At 41.9% G+C, this 23,610-nt stretch overlaps 5 protein-coding genes across 9 annotated transcripts in view; 3 read left to right on the top strand and 2 right to left on the bottom strand.

Annotated features, from left to right (window-relative positions):
* lgr6 (leucine-rich repeat containing G protein-coupled receptor 6) overlaps positions 1 to 8,195 on the top strand; it is a 38,162-nt gene extending 29,967 nt beyond the window's left edge. The window contains exons 11-18 of the mRNA XM_079166799.1: positions 251 to 322; positions 650 to 715; positions 837 to 908; positions 1,329 to 1,400; positions 1,940 to 2,065; positions 2,852 to 3,006; positions 5,608 to 5,688; positions 5,816 to 8,195. Coding sequence (XP_079022925.1) covers positions 251 to 322; positions 650 to 715; positions 837 to 908; positions 1,329 to 1,400; positions 1,940 to 2,065; positions 2,852 to 3,006; positions 5,608 to 5,688; positions 5,816 to 7,065 — 1,894 coding nt within the window. The 3' untranslated portion in view covers positions 7,066 to 8,195. The remainder of the gene's footprint in view (positions 1 to 250; positions 323 to 649; positions 716 to 836; positions 909 to 1,328; positions 1,401 to 1,939; positions 2,066 to 2,851; positions 3,007 to 5,607; positions 5,689 to 5,815) is intronic.
* A 6-nt stretch (positions 8,196 to 8,201) lies between these two features.
* On the bottom strand, positions 8,202 to 10,858 carry ube2t (ubiquitin-conjugating enzyme E2T (putative)). Its single transcript, XM_079166810.1, has 7 exons — positions 10,720 to 10,858; positions 9,982 to 10,091; positions 9,816 to 9,885; positions 9,611 to 9,716; positions 9,403 to 9,501; positions 8,930 to 9,013; positions 8,202 to 8,529 (listed from the first exon to the last, which is right to left on the bottom strand). The coding sequence occupies exons 2-7, from the start codon at positions 10,088 to 10,090 to the stop codon at positions 8,413 to 8,415; spliced, it is 585 nt and encodes a 194-aa protein (XP_079022936.1). The 5' UTR covers position 10,091; positions 10,720 to 10,858; the 3' UTR covers positions 8,202 to 8,412.
* A 1,427-nt stretch (positions 10,859 to 12,285) lies between these two features.
* LOC306703704 (putative methyltransferase YdaC) lies at positions 12,286 to 14,523 on the bottom strand. The gene is given in 5 exon segments (XM_079169758.1): positions 12,286 to 12,589; positions 12,769 to 12,925; positions 12,929 to 12,949; positions 13,249 to 13,505; positions 14,465 to 14,523. Coding segments are annotated over 4 exon segments (636 nt in total). The 5' UTR covers positions 13,504 to 13,505; positions 14,465 to 14,523; the 3' UTR covers positions 12,286 to 12,386.
* A 369-nt stretch (positions 14,524 to 14,892) lies between these two features.
* On the top strand, positions 14,893 to 19,620 carry etv7 (ETS variant transcription factor 7). 5 transcript variants are annotated; one of them, XM_079169682.1, is made up of 8 exons: positions 14,893 to 15,119; positions 15,445 to 15,502; positions 15,630 to 15,794; positions 15,879 to 16,055; positions 17,640 to 17,783; positions 18,379 to 18,521; positions 18,662 to 18,762; positions 18,862 to 19,620. In XM_079169682.1, the coding sequence occupies exons 1-8, from the start codon at positions 15,087 to 15,089 to the stop codon at positions 19,031 to 19,033; spliced, it is 993 nt and encodes a 330-aa protein (XP_079025808.1). In that variant the 5' UTR covers positions 14,893 to 15,086; the 3' UTR covers positions 19,034 to 19,620. The 5 variants fall into 5 exon arrangements, with proteins under 5 accessions (XP_079025808.1, XP_079025807.1, XP_079025805.1 ...); XM_079169681.1 differs by having other exon boundaries at positions 15,368 to 15,502; XM_079169679.1 differs by having other exon boundaries at positions 15,364 to 15,502.
* Positions 19,621 to 20,535: 915 nt separating this feature from the next.
* pnpla1 (patatin-like phospholipase domain containing 1) lies at positions 20,536 to 23,610 on the top strand (the record flags this gene model as incomplete). Its single annotated transcript, XM_079176073.1, has 8 exons — positions 20,536 to 20,743; positions 20,825 to 21,048; positions 21,204 to 21,269; positions 21,354 to 21,566; positions 21,886 to 21,946; positions 22,212 to 22,367; positions 22,709 to 22,755; positions 23,581 to 23,610. 8 exons carry the CDS (start codon positions 20,536 to 20,538, stop codon positions 23,608 to 23,610), a joined length of 1,005 nt encoding a protein of 334 aa, XP_079032199.1.

Below are 23,610 nucleotides of genomic sequence, written 5' to 3'. Positions count from 1 at the left end.
AAGAGAGGAGCGAGATAAGAATAAGCAGAGAGAAAAAGAGAGAGAATATGTGTGTTTTAGGATTCTAGGAGAGAAAGGGACGGTACAGGACACTCAGAAACGGGAGGGGTAAGCTAGTTATGCCAGCCAGTGACAGGTTTGGCGAACCTACTCAGCTTTCTGTCGGACCAAGTTAGACTCACAGAACTGGGGAATCCTTTCGCTTGCTTGCACTTCAACAATGATCAGAGGATTCTCCTTTTCTCTATAGGACGCTGACTCGGGCCGGTCTCTCAGCTCTCCCTCTGGATCTGTGTGAGCAGCTGCCTCGCCTCAGAGTGCTGTGAGTACACACACACACACACACACACACACACACACACACACACACACATGGAAGGGAGGGGGGTGAGAGGTATAAAAACTAATACACAAAACCCAACTGTGGAGAGTTGTGCCACCAAGCAAACATTTGTACAATCACTGTGCTATGAAATCCAATCACCCACCCCACCCCAAAAGAATGACTGTGCTGCTATATTGCCTTGCTCACAGAGCCGACTGTTAACTCAAATAATCCTGTCACCCTCATAATTTCCCACGCTGTAAATCCACAGCTGGTCACTGTGTTTATATGTGCCTTGTGTGTATGCTTTGTGAATTGTTGTAGGGAGCTCTCTTACAACCAGATTGAAGATCTGCCCAGTTTTTACCACTGCTCTGCACTGCAAGAGTTGTGAGTTCAACACGCATCAACAACACACACATATATGCATCCAAATCAACATTTCAATCTGTTTACCTGCACTTTTTCCATTATTCTCATGGTTACCACCCTTGTACTTTTTCCCCAACAGAGGGCTTCAGCACAACCAAATCAGGAGGATAGAGTCAAGCACCTTCCAGCAGCTCACCTCTCTCAGAGCACTGTAAGCCAACCTTTGTCGTAACTGTTCAAATTCATGGTCTAGATCAGTGGTTGCCAGTCTTGAAATCAGGACCCCACCAAGGGGTCGCAAGATATCTGAGGTTTCAACGGATGATTAACAGGAAAGGAAAGAGCATTTTCCTCGAAGCTTTCTTCCTTGTTAATTACATGATAGTTTCACCTCTAAAAATATCTTAATGAAACAACCCGTGGAAGGAAAATCACTCCTAGTATAATGAGATGTTTCAAGTAGACATTGGTTCATTTTAAAGGGTCATGAGCCGAAAAGGTTGGGAAGCATGGGTCAGGATTAAACTATGGAGGCGTATGACCCATTACTGACATCTAGTGGTGATGGAGATACAATATTCACAGTGTAATTACAATTCCTTTCGTTCCACTTCACTTTGTCTTATTTCAGTGATCTGAGCTGTAATATGATCGAGTGGATCCACCTGGACGCCTTTGCCTCGCTTCACTCCTTGATCAAACTGTGAGTAAACACAGATACATTTCAATCACTGAGACTCTTCTCCCTTTCATCTGGTCCTTCTGAAGTGAAGGCATTCCGAATTTGTGCATCTTTAATTTAAAGTTTAAAGTTAAGCTGTGCGTCAGAGCCTTCGCCTTACACAAACACTCCATACTTGACTGTGTGTGCTGCAGAAAACATGTTGTCTTTGGCGGAGTCTACAGAGAACACTGATATGCATTTATTGTTTGAAAAACCCCTCTGTGTGACCAGGGGATTCATCTCAGGTCATGCCAATACAAACTGCTTCATTGTGTGAAGTATGCGTATAGCTAAACAAGCAGATACACTACATCTGACAGGAAGTGTTATCTAAAGGGAATCTGATAGAGCGTTGTCTGAACAGTTTAAAATATCTAGGAGACAAGGCCTTTTTGTTACCAAGGATGACCCTCGGCAATAAGGGAAATGAAAACACATTTTGTGAACACTGACTTGGCTTGATCTGACACACACCCTCTTCTGTTTCTTTCTCAATTTCGATTCCATATTTATTTCAGGGACCTGACGGAGAACCGTCTCAGCTCGGTGCCTGTTGCAGGTTTGGGGGGTCTCACCCATCTCAAGCTGAGGGGGAACACTGAACTATATGAGGCCTTCAGTCCTGACTACTTCCCCCGTATGAGGTAACACACGCAAACACACACACACACACACACACACGCCATCAAACATTCTTCTCTCTCTTTCTTAAGGTTTCTTTATACGTTTTATTTCTCATCATAAACTTACGTAAGATGACTACTTACCCAGGTGTGTAACCTGTGGCTGTAAAGAACAATGAATCCCTTCCCATCCCTTCAATTATCCTTCCTTTCACAATTTTTCTTCAATACACCAAATATATCTTCAATATACCAAAAGCAATGGTTGACAAAGCACTAATTACACTGTATCCCTGCAAGCCATTCCTGAACTGAACGTCAACAATGAGGGAGCATTTTGTCAGCAGCAAGTTAAATCTTGTTTCAAAGATCCCTGAAGGCCTGGAAAGGTGCGGTGAAAATAGAGAGCGAGTTTTAAATATATAAGAGATGGCAGGTGATCAAGTGGCAAAGTCATTACTGTAGATCATCATCCAAAACAGAACGCCCGGAAGAGAGACATTTTTAAACGCACTGTACATGTACAGTAAATACTTGCGTACAATCATCCACAACAAGGTCAGCTGATCCAAACGTTTCCCCTGTAGATTGTGGGTCATTTTACTTGATGTACTCAATAACACTTGAGGGTGCTTTGAAGCGTTGCGAATGTGAATATTCAACATTGTATGAAAAAGTTAAGGAGGCAATGCTCACGCTCACATTAAAATGAATATGTGCACTTTTCTTTGTGCACTTGTTGAACCATCCTGCTGTGGCATTGTTCTTCCTGTCTTTTGTCAATACTGTTTCATCTGTTGGTTGCAGGGTAATAGAGATGCCTTATGCCTACCAGTGCTGTGTGTATGGTTCCTGTGATAGCTACAAGCCAGTCGGCCAATGGGACACCGAGCAGAGCAACACTGACGAGGACCTACACAGGAGGACCGTGGCTATGTACCCTATCCACGCGGACACGCACTGTAAGAAAGCACTCCATTACAATGTCTGTGTGAGCACATATGCAGTATATCACACATGGTACACACCCGGGACAGAGGGGTAGAGTTATAGACAGGAATCTGAGCCCAACATGTGTGTGTTCATTGCCGAACTATTGACACAAGACCACTTACACTTGAGTAGTGAAATATAAACACCAATAAACCAAAATTACGCTGAAATCACGGCCATTATACCTACATCATTAAAACCAAAAATAAATTAAAGCTGCAAGCAGCGATGTACGGGCCCTCGCATCCTCCCGCACGTCGGGGGTACTGGCGGGAAGCCGGCAGAAGCGGCCATAAACATCTGCGACCATCAGACAGCGAGCCCACAAGGTAGACGTATTTGTAATGCTTGGACTGTGTGACACTGGAAATTATGTAGTGCAAATATTTCACCAGTTCCTGTATCCACTATGTGACGCTAGAGAACACGCGCAAACATGCATTATGTTGCTCTATATCAAGTATAGACCACATCGTGTAAATCCAATTCAGTGTGTCACATAACGCTGTCTTCCTGTTGCCAGTAGGTGGCACTATGACTTTAAGTGGAAATTGGCTCATAGACATCCTCAGGCCATGACTATTATCAAGTATGGCAAGTTTGGGACAGATTTGAGCAAGTCCAGTGGAGTTACATCAGCTTGTTTGACGGCGAATCACTTAAAATGGCCGCCATGCCACGGCTACGCCATTCCAGCAAACGTAAAACTTTTAATAACTGTTAATTGCAACAGTCTTTAGATTATACTGACCAAATTTGAAGTGGATCTGACGAAATCCCTAGGAGGAGTTTGTTAAAGTATAGCGACTAGAAAGCATGGGAAAATTCACACAAAAATCAAAATGGCCGACTTTCCGTTAATTTTAGAGCATGGTCGCATGACTTTTTTTTTTAAGTCTTCATATGATACACATGCCTACCAAATTGCATACATGTAGGTCAAACGTAACGCTGGGGCTGCGTTTTTGAATATTTGTAGGGGGCGCTATCGAGGCAATTTGAAAGGGTCAAGCCAAAAAGCCATATGAAATATTTATTTCCATCACCTATGACACCTGTGCAAAGTTCCAAGGCTTGTTGAGCATCCTAAGCCACAGAAATAATAAGCTTCATTTTACATGGCGAATGACGCGTTGCCACGGCAACAGCGTTTAACGACAACTCACAATATTCATGATGAAGCATCATCATTGTCTTACAAATTACCTTACCATATTTGAGAGTGATCTGGGCAACTTCCTAGTCGAAGTACATCAAAGTATAAAACTTGTTATTTCCTTGTGCCAGTAGGTGGCGCTATGACTTTGTGAAAATGTTGGCATGGAGATGTGCTCAGGCCTGGACCAGCATCATGCAAAACAAGTTTGGGGCAGATTGAATAAAGTACCTTGTAGTTACAACAACTTCCTCTTTCATGGCGAACGGCACGAAATGTGCCTGACATGGGCGCCACATAAAACGAAGGTCGTTCAATGTCAGTACACCATTTCAGTAACTTTTAATCATTAATGTCTTTAGATCATCTTGACCAAATTTGAAGTTGATTGTATAAATTCTGTGGGAGGAGTTCGTTAAAGTACAATGCCTGAAAACAATGAAAAATACCTCAAAATGCAAAGAAATGGGAGTATTACTGCATCGCCCCCTAAAGGTTCTATGGAATAAAAATTTGAGGGTATTTTACAGGACACAATGTGAACATATGCTACAGATTTCGTGATGATAAGCCACATGGTTTTGAAGTTATATATATTGCTGTAGAAGGCCAATTCCTCATGAAATTCATTGGTCCATATATTCTTAATGCAATAAGATATCAACAAACTTTTCATAACTGTTGATGATAGATATCCAATAATGATTCACAGCAAGTTTGGTACCAATCAGACCCAGGGTCTAGGAGACGTGATTTTTTTTTTTTTTTTACAAAATTCAAAATGGCGGAAGATTTTGGTAGGCGGAGCTTAGGGTCCCAATATTATTTTTTATAGAACTCATTCAGTTGCTCATGTCTGTAAAATCTTAAGTAATTTGGACATACGGGCTGTCGGGTCTTGCCTTTCCAACCTCTAGGGGGCGCTAGCGAGTAATTTTGTATGCGCGAGCATTGGACCCATAAAATATCAAAATTTCCCGCAGTCCTGATATGCTCGCCAAATATGGGGAGGTTGGGGACATGTCAGATACCCTTAAACGCATTTTCATCATAGGGAAGAATAAGAATAATAATTCCTACAGATACAATAGGGACCTCGCGGACCCGACGTTGTCGGTGCTCGGGCCCTAACAAGTGCGCAGTGTATCAAAAGCTCCAAAAACAAAAGATGATTAAACCATGACGCATCACTGATTAAAATGTATTCGCCTAAAATGATGATTTCATCCAAGTGCCAATTACCTTCTACAAATATTTTTGTCTATTTCATTACAAACGAATGTTCAGTGACCACCTTCATTGCACCCACCGCATGAAGCCAGTGACACACACAAACTAGCATGCTGTGTATATGTACTGCTGCGGAATAAGCCGTCACAAAACCTTACACAAACTAAACAACGCTTTATTCCAGATGACCCTGACCTGGAGGAGTTCCAACTAGAAATAGAGGAATCCAAACTACAGACCAGTGTCCAATGCACACCCACTCCAGGTAACTGAAATGACAAATTCAGTGTTGGTCAGGCTGATAGTTTTGTCACTACAGTGTAAGGAAATTGATGCATGAATTCACCATTTATTTGTTTGTTTATCTGCGGTTGATGATTTATGTGTTGCAGGTCCTTTCCGTCCCTGTGACTCTCTGTTGGGCAGCTGGCTGGTTCGTGTGGGCTTGTGGTCCATCTCCTTGGTGTCTCTTCTGGGGAACTCCCTCCTGCTCCTCTCCCTCTTCGGCTCACCCGGCTACCTGTCACCGCTCCGCTTCACTGTGGCCTGCATGGGTGCTTCCAACCTGCTGACGGGTGTGTGCACGTGCACCCTGGCCCTTGTGGACGCTCTAACCTTGGGAGAGTTCGGTCACCACGGTGCCCGCTGGGAGGCGGGTCCCGGCTGTCAAGCGACGGGATGGGTCTGGGTGTTTGCGTCTGAAGCAAGCGTGCTGCTGCTGACTCTGGCGGCTGTGCAGTGTGGCGTGAGCGTGACATGTGCCCGTGCCTTTGGGAAGTCCCCATCCCTCGGGAGTGTGCGTACATGTGCACTTGTCTGCCTAACTCTCTCCCTCACTCTTGCTTCTCTCCCACTGGTAGGAGTCGGGGAGTACGGGTCCTCACCGTTCTGCCTTCCCTCACCCCTGCCACCCCCATCCTCTCGACTACCATCCTCCCTTGGCTTCCCCTTGGCGCTTATTATGATGAACACCCTGTGCTTGCTTATAGTCACAGGCTCATACATTCGCCTTTACTGGGAGTTACTTAGGGGAGAGTGTGAGGGCTTGTGGGACTGTGCTATGATTAAACACGTTGCCTGGCTAATATTTACCAATGGCCTCCTCTATGTACCGGTAGCTTTTCTCTCCCTCTGCTCCCTGCTGGGTCTCCTATCTCTGGGCGAGGAAGTGCTAAAATCAGTTCTCCTGCTTCTCCAGCCCTTGCCTGCCTGCCTCAACCCCCTCCTCTTCCTACTTTTTACACGAGACCACACCCAGTTCTTCTTCTGGCCTCACCCCAAAGCGCGTCCACAGCTACGCCGGGACCGCACACTGGACTCACTGGTTTCTGTGGAGACAGAGAAAAGCTCCTGCTCCGATTCGTCGACACAGGTGTCACTTGCTGATGCCGACACCCTTTACAGTGGCGGGTCCTCTCTCCAACCCCGACTGGATCCCATCAGGTTTTCCCACTGCTCCTCTACTTCCTCCGTTCCTCTCATCCCTTGCCAGATTCCCACAGCCAGAGATAGAGACAGGGTGACAGAAGGAGGGAGCCTGAACGACGAGGAATGTCTCAAGAGTTTAGATCAAGACGTGATTCATAACACTTGCCCCCTGTATCACTCAGCCATGAGTCCCTCTCTCCCCTTTCATCCATGAGCCTCCAAGCTAGCTGGGGCATATAGCTGGGACACTATGGACACTAAAGGACCATCATCAAACAGTAAGACCCTCTCTGGGTTATCAATCCTCAAGAACCTCAGAATGAGTCCACACAGACTGTAGAGAAGTCTATGAGAACACAACAAAGTGCCTCTGAAAATGGAGAGCGCAACTAAAAGTTCCCTTCAATGTAAAGACTATTAAAGGAAACACCCCACTACAACATGTCTGTTCAAATAAAGGACAATTTCAGACATTACCCAGTGGACTGTTTGAGTCATGGACTCGCATGACAAAAAGAAAGCTCAAACAAAAGCTGTTAACTACATGGAAAACCTAAGCATCTGACAAATCAATGGTTAAGCCAGGGGGAATTAAGGTAGAACCAGTAGAATTTTAAGTGTAAATGTTTTTTTTCTGAAATGTGATCATGAGACATGCAGCTTAGAGGTTACAGATTGTTTGGTTATATTTTAAGAGGAGCTATCTTATTATTTTTATAAATATAAGTTCTATGCTATTGCTAAGGTCTGTTTCAAAGAAAGGGAGTCATTATCGGACACACGTGGACATTTGTTTTTACCAGAGTAAGCTACCGGTTTTCAAACACAGAAATGTTATAGTCGGATATTTCTTTGCAATTGAATGTTATTCTTTGTGGCAGCAAAATGCAACAGATTCATACGGTTTACATACGTTTGTTTTTTTTCCTCAAATATGCAAATCTGCCCAATACGAGGCATGCAGTTATACAGACTGAATGGGATGTAGCTATCTTTCCACAGACACTAGCGTAGGCTAGCAATATGTACATACAATGTAACTACCTCTGAACTAGCATGGTATTGACTCACTACAGCCTTATGATGTTTGTCTCCCTTTTTATATGATAAACAGCAAATATATAATTTTATATATTAAGAAATAAATCCTTAGTTTGTAAAAATACAACTTGCTATTTAGGATGTACATACTTTGTATACAACTGGTATGCATATGTTTGAATAAATCTATTATCTTCATACTGTATATACCATCAACCACTCCGCTTATACTACTACTACTGTGAAACACGCCAGCTCACAACAAGAAGTCTGTAAAACATTAAATTAGTTCCATCAATTAGTGTTAAAATAAACTTTAATATCACGACACAAACATGAAAAGGTATACATATAAATATGTGGGTATTTCTGGATTAAGAAAAGTAATACATACATAGTGAAATCAAGTGTGTATTGGCACTAAATTAAAAGTTAAAAATTATACTCTTTCCAAGCAGGTGGATAAGGAATGTTATGTCCGGAGAACAGAGACCTGTGGCTCTTACAAGCAAGATGGAAGCTACACACGGCTTCTCTTTGGTGGCTCCACTGCCTCCTGGTGTGTCCCGAAAGCGTCTCTTTTGCGGGATGAAGCTTTCTCATCTGGAGTATTTTCTTTGTTGCCCTCCACGACTCCCTGAACAAAGACGATTAAAAAAATAATTTAGACAATGACATCACATTGCCGATATATGCTCCCCCACATCCCCACACTGAAAATGATGAAATGTGGAGGTCACATTTGAATAAAAATCAAAACAGTCTGCATCACTTTGTTGTAAGTCAATCTTACATTCTACTGAGGGACAACAGCACCACCTTGTGGGCAAAATACAACACAACATAGAACCAATGCCATGACGGAGAGTACAGTGCTGTGGAGCAAGTGACAATAATCATAACACCCACTAAGCATAATGGAACCTACCCACGGTCAGTGCGTAATGTAAATAAAACATTGAAGAGGAAATCTGTTTCGATCATGTACAAGAGTAAATGCATTCCAACTGCTTCACCCATAAATCAGAAAGACTCACCATGTTCTTCTGAACAGCATGTTCTTGTGTCCACTTCCTGGCCTTCTCCGTGAACAGCTGTTTGTTGTATTTGAACTCTGATGACTGCATTCAGAAAAATGTGAGCGTCTCTTTAAATGTGTATACGGCGGAAATACGCAACAGATCACAGTATCACTAGACAAATGCTCTCTACTGCAATTTAAAAACCTGTATTGAGGCTGTATTTTTGTGACAAGAAGAAAAGGTGCCTCAGACTGAAACCTAAACAAGTTATTCTGGTATTTAACAAAGCCTCTGGCTTGTAGTAAAACTGCATGCTGAGGTGCACATTTGAAGCATAGTGTTATTTAGTGCGCAGTCGCTCTACTGTCACATATACATTTAGATTACAATATTCACAAAAAAAACACTAGAGTGTGATTGAGATTCAACAGTATGTTACTCCTGCAGACAGTATGATAGCTGTGTATGCAGCATTATGTTTGACTCACTATATCAGCCATGAGTGGGTCGTCTGGATTGGGCTCAGTCATGAGGAGCTGAATGGAGCTGAGGACTGTGGAGATGTTTAGGGATGGCTTCCACGCACCCTTAATAACAGTTTAAAAAATTAAAATTAAAAATCTGACCGTAGACAAACAAAACCAGATTATGGATGTGAATTTGAAACGGCTGTTTGTTGTCGTTGATAAATCCAACCTTTGGTGGGAGTTTGAGGGCATCATGGCAGATACGTCCTGAATTGTCGATGTTTGGGTGGTAGATGGGGGTCAAGAACCGCATTTTGGGCGGTTCAAATGGGTACCTACAAGAGGAAAACAGCAGGTCAGTCCGACAAGACTGTGTATATAACGTGAAAATGGGAGAGAGAACATACAAACGTTAAAGCTTTGAGAAAATGTACCTCTCTGGGACATTAATCTCCAAAGAGAAGAGTCCACCTTCATATGGAGTCCCTGTTACGCCCACTACCTCTGTAAGTCAAAAACATGATCAGGTGCAGCTAGAACACATATTGAGCTTGTCACATATGTGGTAGATTATTGAGAACATATTCTGAGACCACTTACGTGCCCGGAGTTCGTCTATCCGCTCCTCGGCCTGCCAGCATGTTATCCCTGGAGGTGGCTCGGTGCTCAGCATCTGAAGCTCACGCTTCAAACGGGAAGCCCTCTGCATTCTGGGAAAAATGGAGTGAATGAGTCTTGATTAATTATGCAACATAAACAAAGTAGTGATATCGGACCGGCGTGTATTTATGTCAATAGTAACAAAGTAGCGCATCACAGCGTCTTAAATAAAGGAATGTATCTATTTTATCTCGTCCCATTTTCTTTTTTGGATACATGCAAGGCTTTGGAAATGACAATAAAGTGATTTCGTATTTGCTGGTGTACCCTGAAACTGATATTATGGCCAATGTTAGGCTATAGCAATATATATATATATACATATACACACCAGTGATATGAACGGCATTCCACTCTGATTAAACGACATCAACCACTGATATGAACCTTCAAGCGGCACCTGCTTGCAGGAAACGGTACATTCCATTGGAAAAGTAGCGCCCTACCCCTCCAGGGATCGGTATATGCCGCTGTGAACGCGGTCTTACCATCGGCCACTTTTTCCATCTCGTTGTCACTCATTTACGTGTTCGTTTTGACCACACAGACTAGCTTGTTGCTATGAGCGCCAACGCTTTAGTCTGCTGACGTTAACGCACGACTTCTTTGAGAAGCTAATAACCACACCGTAGTCAAAATAAGATGTTATTGACTCGATATTAACTCACAATCACTTACTTTTGCTCCGGTTTCAGCAGCTGTTGTTCACTTAACAGCCGCTGTTACAGCTCAACTAGCTACACAACTCACTGCAAAACACGTTAAGAGGACAGACGACGAGAGTCTGTTTTGAATTTCCCTCTTCTTCTTCTTCTTCTTCTTCGTCTTCTTCTTCTTCTTCGTCTTCTTCGTCTTCTACGTGTATTGGCGGTTGGCAAACTAGCTTAGAGCTGCATTACCGCCAACAGCAGGACTGGAGTGTGGGACAAGGGCTCATGCAGGGAAAAATAAATAATAATACATTTGTTTTAGCTGTTTCTTTTAAAGACTTGATGATATCACAATAAATATTGCCTGCTGTTAACGTGACCCGATGATGAAAAGTCATGGTGTTTTTTCACTCCTTAGAGCTTAAAGAAAGTGATTTCTATTGATATTGTTTTTTTTCTACAATTATGTACATAGTTTACATGTACAGAGTTTGAATGTTTCTGTTTGACTAGAGTTTGTACATTTTCCGGTTAGGTCCTTGCCTATTTAATATAATGTATGGTTCGGACCGTAAGCCTCTTCTCAGATGATTGATGATGTTTTCTTCCCTTCGTTTCAAGCCCAGCGTCCTCCCAGCACCAACATGTCTTTGTATGTTATATAGATGTTCTCTGACTGTTTGTTTGGCCAGAATATCCACACATGCTTATTTTCCTCCACACCAACATGAGCAGGAACCCAAAAGAAGCAGGTGGCTTCCTTAATTTCCATCCTGTACTTTATAAGGAATATTTCATTTATAATATCAGTTCTCAATGATGATCTGCCAGATGTTGTGGTTTTTATTGTTGAAAAACTGTGAATAGAAAGTTTAAAAAATGCTGATCCAAATGATTCTGGATTACACATAATACTGGAAGTTGCTCTGACTTGTCCTTCAATTCCTGCTGTACGTTAAGGTCTATATTTGGAAAGGGGAATAACCAGGGAGGAATTTGAGAAAATTGTGCGGTAATTGACGTAGTCCGGTTTTCTGCGATTGCAACACCAATCCACCCAAATGTTATGAAATTTGTCTCAATGTGTCGGCCTACTGTCTGTTAAAATGTTCTTGCCAGGATGTGTATCATATTGCCGCTGGAGATTAACCCAGTATGACAGCATTAACTTCACTGTCCTGATCCTCAAAGGAATATCTCCCATTCCCATTTGAACTGCTGATTTTCTTCTTTTTTTGTTTAATGGCGACTGACATCGAAAATGTTGCATTACTGCCAAATACTGGATTTAAATTAAAATCTCAACTTGTTAATTAAAATAATGACTCCTTCCCACCTATTTCCCATTGTGCTTTAATTTCACCCTTTTTTTTGTCTAAAACCTTCTCTGCTGCACACCCTGTCCATAAACACCCAGGAATATCCTTGCTGCATCTATATCTATGTCAACTTTCTCAGATTTCCTTTTTACTCTAACAGTACAGTTAATTACTATTGCCAAAAAGTCCAAAAGAAAAAAACAATGAATTTGTCTCTTCTTCTTCTGTTTTTATCATGTATTTATTTATTTATTACAAAACGTGACAACATTCCTATCTTTAAAAAGTAAAACTTGACTCATAAATGTAACCATACAAAACCTACGAATCACAAAAGTGGGTAGACCGCACACAATCTCAAACTTACAGTTTGATTTCAATCAGATTTCGAGGCAGTAGCATAGATAGCCTGAATAGTAATGTGTTTGTGCTGTATGTCTTCCATTCTGACATCAGTGAAGCCAGTGTCTCTCAGAGCTGTCATGTAGACCTCTGGGCGCCAGTTCTCCGCTGGCAACACTCGCTTTGCTGCGAAAGCAGCAACACTTGACAGCCTCAACACGGTCACCATCACACCGTCTGGGTGGGTTCAGGAGAGAAAAAAATAATGACTATCACAGAGCAGCATTAATAAATTCAGCGATTGCGAAAGTCAAAACTAGGAGTAGTGTAATAATTCAGAGACAGGTTATATTTTCAATAACAAATGTGCTTCGAAGTTGCGCATTTGTTGGTCTTCTGACAACATCATGTCCTACCTGGTTTCATTACACGGTGTATCTCTGTGGCTCCCTTCCTGAGATCAGGCCAGAAGTAGTAGCAGTTACAATGAAAGACTCTATCCACAAAGCTGTCTGCCAGAGGCATTGCTGCTATATCACAGTGGTGTAAAGTCACTTTCCCACTGGCCACAAATTACTTCAATCGCTCACTGGCCGTCTGTAAGAACAGAAAAAGAGAGATATTCTACTCTTCCAAAAGTGAGTCATGTCTGCCCCCAGAAATAGGCTACAATACAGTCCCAGACTAGCAGCCTAGTTAAAGTTCTCCCAGCTTTTGTCTATGATTGTTGTTCCTTACAGTTTGTGTATGGCTAGGCATGATAGAAGAGCTCGTTTATGTGTCTTGTGATTTGTTCTTTTAAGACACTATGTTTGTAACAATCGTCAAGACATGCGTGTGATAAAGAAACTCTAATTTAAATACTTTATTCCACTCTGTCAGTATTCATACTTCACCTGATGCATGTATGCTGAGTAATCCACCCCTATAAGGCGGCCTGTGGGCTCTGTGAGCAGCTTGGCTGCCGCCTGCAGACCCAGACCAGGGCCGTGGCCCAGCTCCAGCACTGTGTCCCCAGGTTGGATCCCACACAGCCGCACAGCACTCTCTTCAAGAATGTGGTTGCGCGCTTTGAGGTACCTACTGGCCAGCCACCCTGCCACTGTACGTGTCGGGTGGCCCAACTGTTTCCCCAATTTTTCAGCCCACATCACTGGAGAAATATGACAAAAAAGAGTCAGTTTTATACAGATGGTTACAAAACTATTTCAGAGATTAACAACCACAGAATACAATACAAATCATTGTAACTTGCATAGCCGGTGATCCCATGTTTTACAAATATTGTCTAAAAGGCACTGGTTTTCTATTAGAGTAGGGATCATAAGGGTTCAAATGCATTCAAATATTAGTATCAGTTCGTGCTGTTAGCACCGTCACCCATTGCCATGTTGAGAGCCACGTCAAACAGCTTATTCACAACTCAAAAACAAGCGGCAATGTAACGTTATGCAACTGGAAGTAGTCTTTTGATTCACTTAATACAATCCTGCCAAAACAAAAAGGTAAATTCACCAAGTTGTTTGCCCGGAGTAACGGAGAGGTACAGCAGTGTGAATACTGGTACTTCTATTAGGGGGCCGGTATAAAACAGGCAATAAAAGTGTTTGGGGAAAGTGTGAGTCACAACAACAACCAGGAGAGGTGCTTGAGCATGCAGCCATAACTGGGCACCCAAATAATTATGCAGTTTGCAACAACAGAATGCAAGACTGGCGGTGGACAGACACAGAGGTGCACACTCCGTCACATACATGAACACATTACCTCTCCCCAGGCTTACTCTAGGCAGAGCTAATGAAAAATACCCGCTTTACTACACGCTATACTAACATTACTTCAAGGAACTTCCATTTTGTGTTGTTATTGGCGGTCCCTGTGGACAAAAGCGGAAGTGATAAAGATCGCCGCATTCCCTATAAAAAACTGTCAATGTTACTACATCAGGGTCTGACAGTCTGCCACGTGCAGTCTTGGTTTTGGTTCCCCTGTGCCTCCATAAATAGGCTAATAGTAAGATCATTGTTCTACAAGCATGGTCTTTGCCTAAATGTAGATCGCTGATGATATTTTTATTTAATGACGGTTTTGAATACTGCTTCTACCGCTCACCTAGTTTGTCGCTCGGCGGTGTGCTCCCCCTGTCTATAATAAACTCAGTCGTTGTTGTCTTTGGACTTCTTACTGTAAATCAGTAAGAGGAGGAGGAGCTCCGACAACTATTTCTGCTTTATGGGCGCACGCGCTGCTCTGTCCTGTGGTTGTCATTAACTTATGCACACGATCAGCTTGTTTTATAATCACTCCGAATACAGAACATTTTCATGGAGAGATTAAAACCCCGAAAGCTATTTTTTTTTTCATACTTAATTTATATACGATGCAATGTATGCGACGCCCCAATAAATATGCTGCTGGACGGCACTCTGATCAAGTGCAGTCAAATGTTGTTGGAAATGTCCTCCGCCAATGCTTCCTCCAATCAGCCTGTTTTGCACACACCCCCTGCAAGGATTATGTTTCTTTCGTTTTCATTTCCCGGAAGGGTCGAATGTGAAAATAGTGGAGTTGTATTATTGTTAAGTTATATATTCTGTGTCTTCATTTAATATGGAGTTTGGGGAGGTTTGATATGGAGTGTCTTTCATTTATTGGACGAGTTATAGGTCTGCTTTTAAGGAAATCATCCACTTTTTTTCGTACAGTATAGTCGAACAGATAGAAGGGCATTTCCATGGAGAATATATCTCCGTCACGTTTGATCAAGGTAGGTTAAGGTCACAGTTGAGCAAACCGTTAAACAGTGTGTTGACTTAAAAAAAGCAGGGAGCCTAGCAAGAATTTTTTTCTGGGAGATTTTTTGAGAGCTTTCAATTTTATTCTATGGCCGGCTGCTAAGGCTACTGAAAATTTAACCTTTAGGTAAAAAGGTTTTCAAATCCCTCTTCATTGTTGTTTCTGTACTGCCACTAATCAATTGGTGTACTTACATGTGTGTGGATGTTTTTCAGCAAGAAAACCGTCCTCCATCCATAATGCATGGAAGGCAAGTTAACATTCCTCTCAGTGTGCATCATTTCCCCCCTAACCAGCTTCCCTTGATCAGTCCTCCCACACAGGAAGACCTGTGGCATCTACCTGGACAACTGCGTGAGTCAAACTCTCTCTTACCTGGAAGATATACCACTTCATCAATATACCACTCCATGCCAGCTAAGGAAAGCACAAATGCCTCCTGTAACAGTGTGTTTTAAAATTGTGTGCATCGGTTTTCTAGGTATAAACCCATCTCTGTGGGACAAGGAGGATGTTGGCCACTGGCTCCACTGGGCTCAGAGGGAGTATTCACTACGCCGGCCTGAAAAGGGACGCTTTGAGATGAATGGGCGAGCTCTGTGCCTGCTCACCAAGGAAGATTTCAGACGCCGCTGCCCCAGCTCAGGTAGAAATTAGTGTGCATGTTCTGCAGAGTATGCTGACTGGTTTTAAGGCTGTGTTTTCATATGCACCCCCTTCTTTACTACAGGTGATGTGCTGTATGAGATCCTACAGTGTGTAAAACAGCAAAGGAGGAGTGTTGTCCTTGACCCCCCAAATTCGTCTCCCTCCCTGGGAACTGGACCCATCCAGAACCCAGTCAGCTGCCAGATACCCCCTCAGAGTGTCCAAGAGCCTCAGCCTCCCACAGTCAATGAAGTCCAAGGTCAGCACGTCATTTTTAAACATATAGCCTCCAGAATCAGTTCTTGGAGTGAAAAAATGGCAGAAAATCTATATTTCTGATTGCCAATGGGGCACAACAGAGACACTCACATACATTAACGTACACGCGAGGCCGGCCCGGCTACGTTAACAAAGCAAAGAGAAGCTTGGATTACATTACATTACACAGAAGCAGAGCAACGTCAGGCCCTGCTCAGGTAGACATTACTCCACAATATCTTTATATTGCAAAAGGTTGTTTGCAACTATATAAACGCTGTGAATTACAAATTTAGCACCTTTAAAAATATAATATACAGGAAAGGTCTGGACAAGAATCGATTGACATCAAGGTCAGATTGTTGTGCAGCCTACTGTATGCAGAGTGGCAGTGCAAAGAACACACATACTGTATATCATACATACACAAGACACAGACTGATTGTTTGAGTTAATGGTGTAGCAAATGAAACTTGTTTATCCTGGTTAGATTATGGGCGCTACTTCCTGATCAACATGTGCAAACACATCATGCAGGAATTCATGCTCTCTCGATGTTTCACTGTACTTGTAGGGACACCGCTCAGCTTCTTATTCACAAACTGGAAACCCTGACCAATGCATGCTCACCCTCAACCCAGTTGACCAGCATGAAGGTTGATGGTTCATGCACTGGTGGGGGTAAAGAAGTAACCATTATGTCAAAGCAATGTAAAAGCCCTGTGTTTAAAAATGTTTTATATTACAGTACAATGAATGATTCTTAATCTGAAAACAGCCAATTTCAGGGTGCTAAATTGTTGTCAGCAGCATTTTAATGTTGTTAATGTTAATGATGTTGAGAAGTCTCACGACACTGTATGCTGTTACAGAAGGTAGTTTATTAAACTGCAGTGCATCATATAATGTGCTTTGTTTTGCATGTAAAACGTTTGTTTGAAGCTGCATACATCAGATAATTGATGGGGACATAAAAAGCACCAAATTTGCACTAAATGGAAATCTAAAGTACTAGCACCTCAAAACTGTGCATGAGTACAGGTCCTGAGTAAATTTACTTTGTTACTTGACACTGTTGGTTCTCACATATTATCCCCTGTAGAAGAGAAATGCACACAAGTTTGACTACCATAAAAAAGGTGCTTTCCATTGTAAGAAGTAGGTTGTGTGCCAATGGGTGTGCTGTGGTTACTTGGATTACTCGGATAATTTACAACTCCAAAAGTCCAGAACAATGACTTTGTGCTACATACTGTATGTAGTGAACTTTGGTAAAGCCATCAGTGTAAAATGTTGAAACTCTTGTAAAAACTCTTTTGCTTTCAGTTTAGCTCTTTGTCACAGTTCCTCACATTCCTCTTTCACAGTTTCCCTCCCTTTGACAACTGCAGTGTCGGCAGCTGTTGTAATCACTGTGACCAGTCAGTCGTTTGCTCTCATTCTGATCCACTCACACATTTTAGTGGGAATCACGAACAACAATATCAGAAACACAGTATACTGCAGTTGTAATTATTTGCTGTGATGTCTGACTTTGAGTCCCTCTCTCTTTGTTTCTCTGTATCTTTCCTTCTCTCTCTATTAGATGGATCAGCAGCTGTCTCTCCATTGCCCCACAACCAAGTTCAGTGTCTTCCCCAAACAGAGAGTGTAATCCAGCAGCCGCTCAACCTCTCCAGTCGAGAGAAGCCAAGGAGCCTACTGCACAAAGCCAACGGCCGTATCCCTGGTAACTCAACTTATTTACAGTTGAACCGCAGTTTTCACCCGGAAAATATACATAAACATATGTATATTGTTCTTGAAGAGGTGCACGGCTATGTTAAAAGTTGCAAAATCCTTTTTTTAAACTCCAATAAGCAAGTTTGACCACTAGGTGGCAGAGAAACTCCTCGACACAGGAGCGACAAGCTTATGGATACATGCATGCTAACATATGAACAAGGCTTTGGAGTTGTATTTGAAGTTAATCCTTGATATTATGGCTACTTAATATAACTTTAAATACCAATGATTGATGATAGTAATACTAGCCCTGAGTACTACCCTGAGCCTTCCACTTAGCACTTATTGTAATCGTATTAGTTTGTTGCACTTATTGTATGTGTTTGTTTCTGCACTGTACGTTTGCTCTGGTTTATGCTCTTACATACTTGTTTAGCAAAGGATACGCACTTCTGACTTCTGGTGACTAGTAGTTGAATACCGATGTTGAATACACTTATTGTAAGTCGCTTTGGATAAAAGCGTCTGCTAAATGACTGTAATGTAATGTAATGTAGTTTTTGCAACATGTGTCTAATTACTGTTTTAATCATGGCCAGAGTGTAGACTGCTGTGGGACTATGTGTATCAGCTTCTGTGTGATGACCGTTACCAAGAATACATCCGATGGGAAGACCAGGACAACCTGGTGTTCAGGGTGGTGGACCCCAACGGACTGGCGCGTCTCTGGGGAAACCACAAGGTGAGCCCCAAGGCCTGTGTGGTACATCTTACAGGGAAAGTGAACTCAGAGGTGGAGACGCAAAACAGCAAAAACAGGACAAAAACATGTTAGAAGAGTAAATGTTGCAACTCAGGCCTTTTGATGATCTCTTTTTACAGAACCGAGACAATATGACCTATGAAAAAATGTCCCGGGCTTTGCGACACTACTACAAGCTCAACATCATCAAAAAGGAGCGAGGACAAAAACTCCTCTTCAGGTCTCTGCCCCTTTGTCCTTGTGTCATTCTCCCCCTGGCTTTTCCCCACAACAACACATTCATTTATTTCTCATTGCCATCTTCTCTGCCTCCCATCAGGTTTCTGAAACTCCCAAAGGATACCAAGAAACCTCAGGCTGACGTCGCAGAGTCTTCAGAACAAACTTTACTTCAGGACGGGGACTTTTCAGACAGCAGTCCTACACATGAGTTCAGTGAGGACCATTTTGAGGTTTCCCCTGATCATGCTTCACCACAGCATCCACCATAGAAAACAAAACTATCTATTAAATGTCCTAAATGTAGAATGTCCTAAATGTAGAATACAACAACACAAATGATTACAGAATAGAATGGAGATATGTGTTCAGAAAATGACCCATGCGTTTACAGGTTTAACAAAATGCATTGTTGAGTGTATTTTTTAAGGAATAATTGCACTTTGATATTGCTTTTCATTTTGCTGTGAATCTGCGTATGTACCACTGAGATCAGAACGAACACTAACGGATGAGGACAATTGTGAAAGAAATCCCATCAATATTAAAACAGCCAAATGAACTTCATCATTTACATTTCTCAGGCTTGCTCAACATAATCACAATACAAAAAATTGCTCTTGGTTTTTCATGTACTATATCACTATATATTGCTACAGTAAATAGGGTGAAACAGGGTGGAGTGATTTTTCGCATTCAAATGTATTGTTTTGTGGGTTAAATGACACTCAGTGTGGTACAGTGTGGTATAGCCTATAGGTTAATTGCTAATGTTTTTACAGCTTACAATACATGTATTTAGTATTGCATATTTTGTATGCCCTGGGGCACGTACTAAATCATGTAAAAAAATCAATAAAACGTCAAAGATGAATGTTTATCATTAATTTGATGCACCCTGTTGTTACTGTCTCTTTAAGTCGGTGTTATGAGACATCCTTTCTGAGTGAGAATTGTTGCCAGTGTTATGGTCAAACAAGCTTATTTGGAGATGAAGTGTTTTGGTGGTGTCACAAACCGGGCTGCACGGCCATGACAAAAGAGTGAGATACACAGCCAAGCAGTTTAACAAATGATTTATTAACTTAAGGCAAAATAAGAGGCACGCTTAAACTAACAGTGGCGTGTGGAATCAGTCATTTCAGCAGTGTAGCTGAGTGAATGAGTGGAAAGTGTGTATGCAATGTTGTTTAGTGTAGAAACAAATCATAATCTCAACCAAAAACCAAATGGGTGTCTCAGGACGGAGAGAGGGAACAACTGAGACTAAAGAGGGTTTTCAAAAGAGTGCACTGGCACAGAGGGCTCATGTGTTGCCTGTGTTTCAACTCTGCTGATGACCCTCTGCCACGCCCACAGGGCAGTCACAGTGGTTTGAGTGACAGTTTTCCTTTTGAAAACACATTAATGTAAAATCCTACGTTTTCCTTTCTGTCTGTGCTAAAATAACAAAAGAAGGGTCCTTGTCAAATATGTTAATGAAGTAGTATCCAATAGAAACCAGCCAACGTCTTAGCTTTGTGGACTTAATACAGATAAGAAGTCATGAAAGCGTTTTATGTATCACATGGGTCTGACAAATATAGTATGTCTAATTGAGATTGGTATAAAAACACTGATTGTGAAACCGTCACCCACTTTCCACTGGATAACTCATCTGAGCCTGTTTTAACTCTGTCTGCTTTCAAGAAGCAGGAATTTTTCCCACAGATTTAATGTTTTGCACCAGCTACGACTTTACACTTTTAAATTGGTAATTAATATCCTTTAGGAAATGGCGCCAGGAGTTTCCAGTTGTCATTATCGTGAAGTTCCTCCTTCCATCTCCTTTTCTGGATCTGGTTTCCTGGCCACTTACCAGTTAGGGGTTGCCCAGTGCTTCTTAACTTATGCACCGTGGATACTGAGCGCAGCACCTTGTGTCCTGGGTGCATCTGCAGGGTCTCTGGTAGCAGCTGCTGTGGTCTGTGGAATGAGCATGAGTAAGTGACTTTATCTTTCTTCTATATCTACTTCTGTTGAATGTAATCACGGTTTCTGACTCAACGTCTTCTATTTTACAGCTAATATTCGGGATGAGATGCTGTATTTTGCCAAACAGATGAAGTCTTTTACATTTGGACCGTTTAACCCCTCAATCAACATTTTCCATTGGTTAGAGCGTATTTTATACAAACATCTTCCCTCGGATGCACACCAACTGGCCAGTGGACGTCTTTCTGTGTCTATGACACGCCTGAGTGATGGCAAGCATATTGTGACGTCTGATTTCCAGTCCAAAGAGGATGTAGTGCAGGAAAGTTGACACTACAGATCACACCCTACTTATTTTTAAGAACCCTGAGCAGGTTATAAGCAAAAAAGAAAACAGAAAAACCCTTAAAAAGTTTTTAAGAATACTTTCCAGAATAATTTCTATTTCTATTCCTATGTTTTCCTTAGGCTTTACTATGCAGCTGCTTTGTGCCTGTGTACTGTGGTATGCTGCCTCCATCCTTCAAAGGAGAAGTGAGTTTTTGATCGCCTTTTCACCAACTCACTTCGAGCCCATGGTCTGATCTGTACCATTATGTATGTGATCTTATCTCACAGTATTACCTGGACGGGGGTTTCAGCAAAATGCAGCCAATGCACCCCGTACCCTACAGTCAAACGTTGACGGTGTCTCCATTCTCTGGAGAGATAGACATCTGTCCCTCCGACACACCGTGCATGTGGGACATGGTGGTGAGTGGCAGCACCTTGAAGGGGAACAAGGCTAACATCAACAGGATCCGTAACGCTCTCTACCCCATGGCTTCAGAGGTTAGACCTCAACATGTTTCAAAATGAGGACCGAGAAATGTGTTTGTGTTTTATAAGAATTATATTCAGGAAATCAGATTTTTTTTTCCTTTAGGAGATGATCTCATAGTTTTTGTGCTACATAATGACACTATATAATGACACATAAATATATCTATATATCAACCTAAATGATCCAGTGAATTCTGTATCTGAAAAATCATAAGAGGGATGACCGTTTCCTACACATATGTTGATAAATCCTTGTGAATTAAGAGCATGTGTCCTGCAATAACACTGTGAAGGATCATTTTGTAACACTTTTATTTGTGCCCTTTAGACTCTGGAACAAGCCTACCACAACGGATACAAGGATGCTATGACTTTCCTGTTGTGCAACAGTGAGTCAACAGGGCAAAGCCCTGCGTAATTGGGCTGACAATACTGTAGCTGTTAGAAAGCCCACTTGGATAATAAGCCTGTCTACTGCATTATAAATTTTGTTTGCATCGTTTTGAAAGTAACTTACGTTACTTGCCTCACCTAAGTGAGAAAAGGGACGTTATCTTTAATTAATAGATAGGCTGCTGTACAGTTTTGTTATACGTGCAAACTGTATTTGACCAACTTTCTTTATTCCTCTTCACGTCTTTCCCTTGTTTGCAGATCTTGACCCACATTTGATGATACACAGAGAGCCCCAAGGGGCCCTTAACTGTAACCAAACATGGATGGATCTGGAGACTGCCATAGAGGAGAAGGAGGAGGAGATGAAGGTGGAAAAGGAAACCACTGCACTGACACCTTTCATAACCAATAGACGTATGCAGCGGGACAGCCCTGCTGAGGAGGAATTGTACAGAAATCTGCCTATTAAAGAACCTCTTCAACCTCTTCTCCATTTTGACATGGTAGAGAATGGTATGGCTAACACACACACACACACACACTCACACACCCACTACAACCTGCTCTGATTTGTTGTTCAGATAAAAAAAAAATATGTATGTAAATAAAGATTTAGCAATCCACTAAAGAAATAAATTAAAAATAGCGGGCACTTAAATTTGTCAGTTACAGTATCGCTAGTTCGTTTCAGAATGATGGCATAAGGAAAACATTCAGATTGTTACACTAAGCCTTTGTGAACATCTGTGTTTCAGGTCTGATAGGCAACGTGGTGACCTATGTGAGCATGTTTGGACTCCCTGTAAGAATCTTGTCCCACCTGCTCTTACTTCTCATGCTGCCATTTTACGCACTACTCCAAAGTAGGCACAGGTAATAAATACACTGAACACTGCAGTAGCCTACATAACATACATAACACAAATACAACTAACAGTGAGGACAATCAGGTTGTGTGTTCAGAAACTCATGTCTTCTTGTGCTTGTAACCAGAAATGCAACGGGAACGAACACTCTTTTTTCTCAGATTTAAAGGTTCAGTTTAACATTTTGGGAATTATGCGTTTTTTGCTTTTTAGGAAAGAGTTAGAAGAGAAGATTGTTACCACTCACATAGTTGTCTGGTAAACATGGTGCCGATTAGCTGAACTTTTTGATCTTCAGACAGACAGGCTAGCTATTCCCCCCTGTCTCCAGTCTTTTATTTTTCATATTTAACATACAGATATAGTGGTATCAATCCTTGCATCCATTCTCGGCAGACAAGCAAATAAGCATATTTCCCAATATGTTGAACTGTTGGTTTAAGACGGATCTAGAGGAATCCATGCATTTACACCGACTAATCCATACCAATTCAACCCACGTCATACTTAACCCTGGCAAGTCTATTACCTTTGCATTGTTTAGGTCATGGTTATTTACCCAATATTTAATGGCAGAGATCCATCTAACCCTAACAATTATAAGTCAATATCTGCTCTGCGTTTTAGCTCAAATTTGGAAGGGCTTATAATCAAAGAAGTTTCTATCAAGACAAGGCATTCTCAATGACTAAAAAAAACTGTCATGGCTCATCTGACTAGGTGTACAGTATTTCAATGAGTCTTTTCTCTCTCTCCTCCAGACTGGAGTTGTGGATCTGTCAGGTCCCTGA

The sequence above is a fragment of the Pholis gunnellus genome, assembly GCF_910591455.1.
Source record: "Pholis gunnellus genome assembly, chromosome: 2".
In the NCBI taxonomy this organism is placed as follows: Eukaryota; Metazoa; Chordata; class Actinopteri; order Perciformes; family Pholidae; genus Pholis; species Pholis gunnellus.
Note: the sequence above shows the minus strand (reverse complement) of the source record. Positions and strands in the feature narration are given on the sequence as shown.

Excerpts from the sequence above, each read along its gene's own strand:
- etv7 (XM_079169679.1), top strand. The coding sequence starts at position 15,087 with ATGGAGAATATATCTCCGTCACGTTTGATCAAG. Across the intron at positions 15,120-15,363 it reads CTCCGTCACGTTTGATCAAG|CAAGAAAACCGTCCTCCATC; the intron begins GTAGGTTAAGGT and ends GATGTTTTTCAG. Across the intron at positions 18,522-18,661 it reads GTCTCTGGGGAAACCACAAG|AACCGAGACAATATGACCTA; the intron begins GTGAGCCCCAAG and ends CTCTTTTTACAG.
- ube2t (XM_079166810.1), bottom strand. The coding sequence starts at position 10,090 with ATGCAGAGGGCTTCCCGTTTGAAGCGTGAGCTTCAGATGCTGAGCACC. Across the intron at positions 9,717-9,815 it reads GAGATTAATGTCCCAGAGAG|GTACCCATTTGAACCGCCCA; the intron begins GTACATTTTCTC and ends TTCCTCTTGTAG. Across the intron at positions 8,530-8,929 it reads ATGCTGTTCAGAAGAACATG|GGAGTCGTGGAGGGCAACAA; the intron begins GTGAGTCTTTCT and ends GTCTTTGTTCAG.